The 9,917-nt window shown below is 52.4% G+C and overlaps 1 protein-coding gene and 1 long non-coding RNA gene across 2 annotated transcripts; one reads left to right on the forward strand and one right to left on the reverse strand.

Annotated features, from left to right (window-relative positions):
* Positions 1-30: 30 nt before the first annotated feature.
* LOC310882658 lies at positions 31-5,166 on the forward strand. Its single transcript, XR_014573062.1, has 2 exons — positions 31-288; positions 858-5,166. It is a non-coding gene; the product is annotated as an uncharacterized lncRNA (long non-coding RNA).
* Positions 4,552-9,134, reverse strand: RAB5IF (RAB5 interacting factor). The gene is made up of 4 exons (XM_083801685.1): positions 8,927-9,134; positions 7,790-7,893; positions 5,833-5,962; positions 4,552-5,165 (listed from the first exon to the last, which is right to left on the reverse strand). Exons 1-4 carry the CDS (start codon positions 9,053-9,055, stop codon positions 5,124-5,126), a joined length of 405 nt encoding a protein of 134 aa, XP_083657811.1. The 5' UTR covers positions 9,056-9,134; the 3' UTR covers positions 4,552-5,123.
* Positions 9,135-9,917: the final 783 nt, after the last annotated feature.

Genomic DNA, 9,917 nt, shown 5'->3' on the forward strand with positions numbered 1-9,917 from the left:
CGCCCCCCCCCCCCCCCGGGCCCCGCCGAGCCCCGGGAAGGCCCCGGAGCAGCCTCCGCGCGCCCCCCGGCGAAGGAGCGCAGCCCGGCCGCAGCCTCTCCCGGCCAGGCCCGGGGCCGCCCCCGCTCCGCCAGGCGAGGCTCGGTGCTCCCGGCGGCCGGTGCACGGCGCCCGAGGGGCTGCTGGCCAGCGGCAGGGGCGAGAGGCTGGGCCGGGGCTCAGAGAGGGCCCCCCCAGCGCTGCCGGAGCGGGGCGCGCCCCGCCGTAAGGCGGCTTTGCCGCAGGAAGGTGAGTGCAAAGGCCGGAGGGGGATGCGGCCCCTGCACTTCCTCACTGCTTCCAGTGGCCGACCTAAAAAATAGCAGTGAAATAACTGGAAGATGGAAGAGGTGGTTTTGCTCTAGGCTGCCCGAAACACTGCGCAAACTAGTGCCCTGTGCCCCTATGACGACACAGGACTGTCTCTCTCAGCTTGATGCGTGCTGCTTAGCTGCTCAATCTGCAAAATTCATCCTTTGCCCTGGTTTATCCTGGGCATCCGCTGCTTTTGTAAACAGAACATGTCGAGTGATGATGGGCTGTTTGGCTCTGGGAAGTCCCTTGAGGTACATGTCCTACTTGCCTCCAAGGAGCTAGCTAATGCCCCCTGCCCTTCTCAGGCTCAAACACACAAGAAGCTCTCCTGGTTTGCTTAACGCTCCTTGATGCAGGCAGATGCAAACCTAACCATTGCTGCGGCAGTGGTTTTGCTCATGCTCTCCAGCAGCCTGAGGGGATGATGGGCACAACCAGATAAAGGCTCATGGGAGGATTGTTTGGGTTTTGCAAGCCAGTCTCAGCCTGCTTTGTTTTCACAGATCTCTCCAGTCTTCCCAACCCCAGGAGTTGGAGGTGGTCCCTTCCCCACCACAGCATCTTCTCCAAGGCTGGGAGCTTTGTGCATACTGCATCCTCCTACACTCACTTGCCTGGCAGAGTATTAACAGACATCTTGAAATTAAACACCCTAGGAAGCAGAATCATAGAATCTCCCAAGTTGGAAGGGACCCACAAGGATCATCGAGTCCAACTCCTGGCACCACACAGGTCTACCCAACAATTCAGACCATATGACCAAGAGCACAGTCCAAACGCTTCTTAAACTCCCAACAAGCTTGGTGTCATGACTGCGTCCCTAGGGAGCCTGTTCCAGTGCATGACCACTCTCTTGGTGAAGAACCTTTTCCTGATATCCAGCCTGAACCTCCCCTGTTGCAGCTTGACACCGTTCCCACGGGTCCTATCACTGGTGACTAAAGAGAAGAGATCGGCGCCTGCCCCTCCACTCCCCCTCATGAGGAATCTGCAGACCGCAATGAGGTCTCCCTTCAGCCTCCTCTTTTCCAGGCTGAACAGACCAAGTGACCTCAGCCACTCCTCGTACGCCTTCCCCTCTAGGCCCTTCACCACATTAGCAGCCCTGCTGCCCCAGAAGTTCTCAGTGAGTATCATCCCCAGTTGTCTGGTCTGTGACATGATTCAACAGTGCTTGAAGACATAACTCTACTTCACACTTCTTGGGTTTTCTTGACCCTGCTTGGCCCAGACCAACCCAACTCTGGCCTCTACTAGTCTTGTGTTTGCTGGTGAACCAAACCAAGTAATCTCTGTCACCTGCATATGGATGAATCCCAGCAAGCTGCAAGCACAGCCTTTGCAAGCTTGGAAATCAAGCTGGGAAAATGCAGATGACACCTCCATGGAGCAGACAGAGACTCTGAAACCTCATCAGTGTGCTCCATCCTCAACAGACAGTTTGATTTAAGGACATCCCAAGCTCCGTTAGAGTGATGGCAGTAAAATTCCTTAGCTGGACGAAAACCACAGATAACAAACATACGCCATGCTGTGTGCTCAGCCATACCCACTGCAGAGCTACACCACATTGACAGCAGCTGTTATAGCTAGGGCCTGACAGCTCTAGAAAGACCACAAAAAGCTTCTCTGCCAGTTCCACACCAGCTCCTCACCTCGCAATAAAGTCAGGGAATATCTTCCTCCTCCTCCTTCCTGCCAGGGACCCACAGCTTTTTGCTGAGAGCCAAAGTGATATTCCTACAGGGCTGCATCCAGCAGTGAGTTTCACAGAGCCTGCAAGGAGTACAGCCTCCTCTCTGCACCATCATGTGGACCCTGAAGGATGCGGCCTGCTGATGGAACTGTGTCCCAACAGCTGCAGCTTGCACAGCTTAGCGCTCTGACTCCTTTCCACCACTAGTCACAGCTCCACGGCAGCAGACTCCCACCAGCCATCAGCTCAGTCACCCACTCTTCACGGAGCGGGGAGAGCAAAGCAAGCATGCTCATCGTGCCAGTACCAGAACTGCTGAGCACAACGGTGCTGCCCAACCCCACTGCACTGCCTCCTCCCGGCTGTTGCTGCTTTTCATACTGTCACCTTCATGTTTTCTCCTAGACCATTCCTCTGTCAGTCCCCTGAGGCTCTGCAAAAATACCTTGTTTTTACAGTGCTCATCACTGAAAGATGCTCAGCTCCACTCTGTAGGCTGCCCCATCCCCTTGGGCTTCTTAAAGTTGACCTAAGTTCTTTCAGGGCAGATGCCATGAGTTTAGTTCCCTTAGAGACCAGCACTAGAGGAACTTGCTTCCAGCCACTGAGGTACTCCTTAAAGCAGAAACCTTAAGAGATTAAAAACTTGCCATTTAGCAACTGCAGTCACCAACGTAAATTACCAGGAGCTTCGAGGAGATCCAGAAACCAATGTCTCTTCCACGTGGTCACAGTCCTCAACAGAGGATCCTCCTCAGCTCAGGCTGGCAGCTTCTGTCCAGCAGAATAGTAGAGAACTGCAAAGACCAAGAAACTTAGCTGGTGAGGCTGTGAGCAATTGAGGAATAGAGGCGAAAGGCAGATACGCAACTCTCCTGTTTTCTACTCTTTCACTCTGCAGGTTTCACAGTGGTGCTTGAAGTCATGCCCTGGACCAGACAGACAGGGGCATGCTGCAATGCAGCAGTGGCTCTGCCACAATTGTGTGTCAGCATGCAGGGGCTGAAGAGGCAGAACAGCTTATACAGAGGCAACGTGTGGCTTAACCTTCTTAATCACCCTTTAAAGCATGGATACAAGCATTAGCTACCTACTTATGCTAGAAATGTTTCTAACCATTTCTGAAAGCATTGCAGTCAAGCCTACAATACAAGAGACCTAAGAATCTCAGAACTGCTAGCTAAAATATTTACCAAAATTAAAACACTTAACGGAATCCCGCACTCCCAACATTTTGCAGAACTTCAAAGACCAGAGCATACAGAAGCTCCACAGTGGATTATTCAGGCCACATTTATTACAGCATTTCAAGTATACAGTGATGTTACTGATGGCTGAGAACAGCTAAGATGCAAACGATGCCAGTAGCAAAGGGTGACCTAGAACTAGCAGGCTATGTAATTCTCATGGGAGATTAATGCTTTCTTTTTCTCTTATTTCAGCTGAAAGCATCAGACTGAAAGGTTGAGAAAGATTGGGGATGGGGAGAGCAAATACAGAAGTTTTTGTTTGGGATCATTTAAATTGACAACTTTCACATAGCAGAAGCTGTCTGCTATTGCACTCTTCCATCTGCATCCCAAGGATCTAGGATAGCCAGGTGCGTCTTTTTCACCAAACACAGACAGCATTTTCCCCGATAAGAATGGAGGCCTGCATAGGTGGGTGGTTCTGGAGCCCCAGCTCAGCACTCGGAGAATTAGATCCCTGACTTTGCATAGTCACATCTGAGAACCAAGCTGTTGGACTTCCGCCAACAAGGCGGTAACACAGACTTTCACCAAAAGCATACCAAAACTATCAACTCCGTACTATAAGGCAGCTTTAGGTCAGTACTCTTTTTGGGTGCAGCACGAGCTGTTTAGAAAAACGAGGACTACACGGCAGCTAGACTGCAAGATCCTCTGACAAAAGCGAGGACTGTGCGTGCTTCCCAAGACCTATTTCTGAAATACAGGGCCTTACAAATATTTTAAAGCAGAGACTACTCCCCCATTGGTGCACAAATTCCCACAAACTAGGGAAGAACTGAGCTATGAAGTGACCAACTCAAAGAGCACCCCTCAAACCAGAGATAATGCACTGTATATTGAATGTGCCTGATTTGCAAGCTACTAATTCTGCATTTAAGATATTAGCTGCCTCAACTGTGTGTTCGTCTCTTGCATTAATTAGCACAGAGCATCTGAAGCCAGCTGAAATCAAGAATTAAAAAAAAATATTAGAATTTACATACATAACATTAAAAGTGTACCTCCGGAATGACTGTTCTTCAAGACTGCTGAGCTCTGAGGTAAATGCTGGCAACTTCACAGTCAGGCCAGCAGAATGCAGTGCTGTTTCCAAACCTCCCAAACACATCTCACAAGTTAAACATTCACTAACCAAATTAATCACAACTCATTCTAGCGAAGTAGCTTAAAAATTTGTCTTCAGCAAAGAAGACATTTCAGCATTTGAAAATTCTGGTGAACAAATGATCTGCAAGTAAAACAAAACTATTAGAAATGGTAACGACACAGTCTGTTTAATCAAATCAGATCTGATTACTACAAAACATGCTGAGGACAGCCACTGAACTCATATCCTGGATGCTGCAGTGCCTTCCTCCCACGTACCCTACGATCACTTTTTAAAAACGGTCTGTCTAAAGGACAACAAATGGAAGACAAGTCAGGATGTAATGACAGATTTCAAACGAAGGAGCATACATACATTAAATTAACAGATACAACCTTCAGCATACAGGAGTTTGATACTGTAGTCCCAACGGACAACAATACAGTTACTGGCTAGAGTTGCAGAAAGTTCAAAATCTGAACAGTCTTGAACTGCTTCCAAAGATTCCAATGGCTTTTTAATAGTTCCAGTAATTAACAGGTATATAAAACGGAGATGGACTGGCTTCTCCAGCAGAAGAGTTGGGGCTCTTCCATTCTAATCAGACCGCTGGTACAGAAGGGAGTTGATTTGACTTCCCCAACCTTCCCACCAGTCTGCCAGGGATTATGATTTATTAAAATCTTCTTGATTTACTGACAACTGATTTAACAGACAAAAGCTGCAGACTGTGTCAATCATAGTGGATGGCAGTATAGAAGATTATCCAAACAACCTGTGGAGAGGAAAGGAAGGGAAAGTTGTTTTCATGCCTCTGAAAAGGGTTAAAACACTGAAAACAAGCCTTAGGCCTTGCCCTCAGCTGAGGGCTGGGGACTGAATTCTAGCTTTGACATTGGATCAGGTATATTAGGGTCACCGTACACCACAAACGGTGGCGTTCCGTTCAATTGGCTTCCAGAGTGACTAACCTATCTACAGTAAATCCCATCACAGTCTCTCTAGAGATTTAGAAACACCACCAAATCAAGTCATGAGCATATTCAGGGACTTGTGGAAGGGCAGTAACAGGAGAAAATGTAAAGAACCCCAAACATCAGCTGGTATTATCTAGACCAGTTTGGGTATACCTAGATGAAACTGCTAAGACAGGGTAGCAGTGTATCTGAGACAGAGGAAGGGATGGCATAAACGTGGTAGATGCAGAAACGTGGCAGTCCGTTCTCACTTCCTTTCTGACACTGAAATCCCGTGCATTAATACTGTATTATTTCATAACCAACAGATTTCAGGCTTCTCTTCCCCACCAATCTCACTGATTAGTGGACACTGACACATCTCTTTCTACCAGCGCCCCAGCTCACCTGCTTTTCTTCCAGGCCTTTTCCCTCACAAAGTTTATCAACACAATTCACAAATCAAGTCAAAGTGAGACACGTTACCAGAAACAGTGCAAAAGATGTCATGAATCCTTCCTTTGTCAGCTCCCATGTGCCACCATACTCCTCCTCATCTATCTGCTGGAAGCTGCTGAAGTAGAGATACAGAACACCAGCATTGATCAGACAGAATCTGGAAGAAAGAGATTAGGAACCATCATTTTCCAGGACCCAGACTGCAGATACCCAATATACCATAGAGCAACATATGAAGTATCCTTCCTACACAGCACAGAGCAAGTGAAAGGGAACACCATTCCTGCAACTCTCCCCAGGCAGCTCGGTGATTTCCTTCCAATAGCTCCTCCAAGTCAGCTTGTATAGCATGCTGGTGTGGGGTGAAGTTCGCCTCACAAGGCAAAACAGGACTGAGAGCAGTCAACCGACAGTAATCAAAAGCTGGAAATAGCAGCAGATGTGCAAACCCTGCAAGTTTTCCTCTGCTACAGGTAGTCAGCAGTCCTGCTCCAACACAGAATCCAATTTCCTTTCATGCGCTCCTCGAACTTGAGGCTGCCAAAAGGGAAGAGTGTTAGGCTCTACGCTCAGTGTTAAACCCTTTTGTTAGTGTCTCACGACCGCATGCCAGAGATGAGAACTGAAGGCTCCGTACCACCCTCAGAGCCATAGCACTGGGGTTCAACTTCAGGCAAGTCTTAGTACACTCTGTGTGTACTCTCTTACGCTCTGTAGTCTGTGCCAACAGACTTATGCTGCAATGGAAAGAAAAAATAGGAGGCCCCATTTTTTTGTTAGGACAGTCTGTACTTATACCACCCCAGCTTAGGGCTGAGACAACCTGAGAAGAAATGAGTACATTTCCTGGAAAGAAAACTGTGTAGGAAAGGCAATACTGGAAGACTCGCAAGTTCAAAGACTGGCAGCAAGCTGTGAGCAGCTGTTCAACTGCATACCACAGAAAAAACATGGACATGGTTCTAGAAGGTTTGAGTTTCCCATCTGACACCGCATCGCTTTTATTTCTAACGTTTAGCCCAGGAATTGGCCGATGTGCCTGAAGGTGTCTCATGAATTAATGGATGACTAAGTAAGAACAATGCTTCCCAACCACTCCACATCTCTTACCAGGAGCAATTCAGATTTAACTGTGCACGTAGCTACTGAGCTCCTGTTAAAGCACCACAGCTTTACAGCACATGTCCATCAGTTTCAAATTTCATTTTTTTTCTTAGAGACTCTCCCTCCACTTCCTTGCCATAGCTAGGGCATGCAGGAGCAGAGACCTTGACTAGGCAGAGACATTTGCAAACCAATACACCTGAGAGCAAACAGAACTTTTTCCCCCTCACAAAGTTTGGAGAGAAGGGCTGTGCTTTTCCACCCCTGGTGTCCCTCCAAAGGCTTACTGGTGCGTGCCAGTGCCAAGCACACTTTTGTTTCATAACTCAGAGTGCTCACTGCAGCCTGCTGGAAGGTGACACAAATCCCGTGTCTTGGTGGGAGTGTGATGTGCACGCACCCTTCTAGACGCTTTTCAAGGAGAAGCTGCCCCTCTTGTCTACTACCAGAGCCTCCTCTCCAGGGATGGCTCCTGACTCAAAGAGGACTGCCACCCCTTTCCCCCACGTGCCTTACTTCTTAAAGCCCTTAGAAGCATTTACGGGAGCAGGCCACTTCACAAGTCAATTGAGCTTCTTATTCCCTGCTTCCAGCTCCACCCCCCTTTAACAAGAATAAGCAAATATACCAAAAAAAAGTGAGAAGAAAAAAAGCGATACTTAGGTCAAGGATAGAGAAAGAGGCTGATGACAACATGTTGTAATTAGTATGAAGTTCATGACAAATAACAGTCTGGAATGCGATGCCAGATTTAAGGCATGTGGCAGACACAGACACTGCATTTGGCCACTCCACTGTTTATAACACAACCTTAAAACAGACAAGAAGTAAAGTCCAAATGTGGGAAAGTACATGAGACAGAAAAGGAAATAAACCTTACATTGCTATTCCCACGAATCCTTTCAGAGGAACTACTCCCCAGATGATTCCCAAAATAACTGCAATGATCTGCCGGAACCAGTAGATCACATCTAAAAACTCATCCTGAGGAGATAAAGCAAAATAAAGATTTTGGCATTGATTACGTTTTTCTTTTTTTCTTCCTTTTTTTTAAGCCATCACATGACTGACAAGCGAAATTTTGACACTGAACATTACTCCATTAGAAGTTGTACATAACATATCATAGTCAGAGCAAATAAAGCAGTTTATGGTGCCACGCACCCTGGACATTTCTGCTTCCAGATTAAATACATGGCTTTGTCCTCTAACACGCTAGCGGCAGCAACAAAGCAGCATCTAATGTCGTTGTTTGCTAAAGATTCAATTCTGTAAAAATTCATCAGAACGATGCGTAAAATGTTCTTGGAAGTTTTGAGGCTGTTGGCGCCGCTCTCGGTGCCCCGGGCCCTCTCCCACCCAGCAGAGCTCGCCGCCAGCGGCCAGCACTCTTGCCAGCACCAGGCCCCGCGACCTCAGGGGCGCGATAACCGCCCCGGGATCGCTTCCCAGCAGCAGCGAGGTGGTCGCTCCCGCCTGCCCGCGGCGCTGACACAACCCTGGGCGCTGCAGCTGCACAGCGCGGACTCGGCCTTTATACAAAATTCCCCCGACCGGGATTTTTTTTTTTTTCCGACCGTCGCCAAGGACGGGCCCGCCCATCCCCTCGGGGCGCGCTGCCACCGCACCCCGCCGCCAGCCGTCGCGATTTTACCGCGGAAGGCGCGAAGCTGCCCGGCGGTGAGGGCCAGGCGCGGCGTCAGACGGGGTCGCGGCCGCTTCCCTCAGCCGCCCGATTCCTGGCTCCTTTCAGCCGCCGGCGCACGGCCGGGGGGCCCCGAGCCGCCGGCACGGCCCCGCCCTTGCTCCGTGCTAACCGCCAAGCTCCCGCCCGCGTCACCGGAGGGGGACGAGGCCGAGCGGCTCAGACCCCTCCAGGCTCCACGCGCGACAGCAGCTGCCGGAGGCGCCGCCGTTTCCACGCCCGCTCCCGCCCCGGAGGGCGAAGCCCGGCGGCCAGGCCCCCCTCCCGGTCCCGGGGCTCCCCCCCCCGGGGCCGGCCCCTCCCGGCCCGCACCTTGTCGTGCCAGGCGGAGTCGCTGCGCAGCGCCCTGCCCCAGGCCGAGCCCCGCGGCCCCGCGCCGCCGTCGGGCACCGCGTGCTGCTGCGCGTGCGGCGGCTCCTCCCTGCGCCGCGCGCCGCTCATCGCACACCCGCCGCCGCGGCACTGCCCGGCCCGGCCCGGCCCGGCCCGGAAGCGGCCGCCGCGCGTCCGTCGCCCGCCCGCTCCCCGCCAATCGGCGCGCTGAGGGAGCGGCACGTGACTGCAGAGGCCGGCGCCCCCCCTACGGCGGGGGAAGGGGGTCAGCCCGCCGCGCGGAGCTCGCCGGGCCCGGGGGCGGGGCTAGCGGGGCGGGGGCGGGGCCTGCGGCTGGGGGGCGGGGCCTGCTGCTGGGGGCGGGGCCTGCTGCTGGGGGCGGGGCCTGCGGCTGGGGGCGGGGCCTGCGGCTGGTCGGAGGGGAGGGCGCGGGCACGCGCGCTCCCGGTTTGGGGCTTGCGAGCGAAGCGATCGCGTTCGCTGTGCGCGCGGGCCCGAGCGCGGCCGCCTCCCGGCGCCCGGTGCCGCGGGGCCCCGCCGGGCGCTGCTGGGGGCTGCCGCCCCGCCGTGCGACCCTGCCGGCGGTACCTCGGTCTTGCGAGGAGCTTCCTGGGGCGCCATTCCTTCAGCTCCCCGGCCCCCGTGTCCGTACGCGGCTCCGGCCGCACGCCGAGGCGTGGCGGGGCTCGCTGCCTCCTGGCCCCGTTACCAAGCCGGAGGCCCAAGGTCCCGCACGTTTTCTGTTGCGCAAACCAGCAAATGCCTGGCCCGGCGCTTCGGGAGCGCCTCAGGAGCCTCGTGGCTCTCCGTTTGCAGGACTAAGGGTTTCAGCAACAGCGGCCTTGCCGATGATTTCAGCAGGACCTGGGAATCTTAGGGAACGGAGCGGGCCTACCTGACCTGCTCACAGTAGGCAGGCGAGTCCTTGTCCCAGAGCTCTGATCGCTTCCAGCTGCTGCCGTGTATTTTA

This window comes from Anser anser (genome assembly GCF_964211835.1).
Source record: "Anser anser genome assembly, chromosome: 16".
Classification (NCBI taxonomy): domain Eukaryota; kingdom Metazoa; phylum Chordata; class Aves; order Anseriformes; family Anatidae; genus Anser; species Anser anser.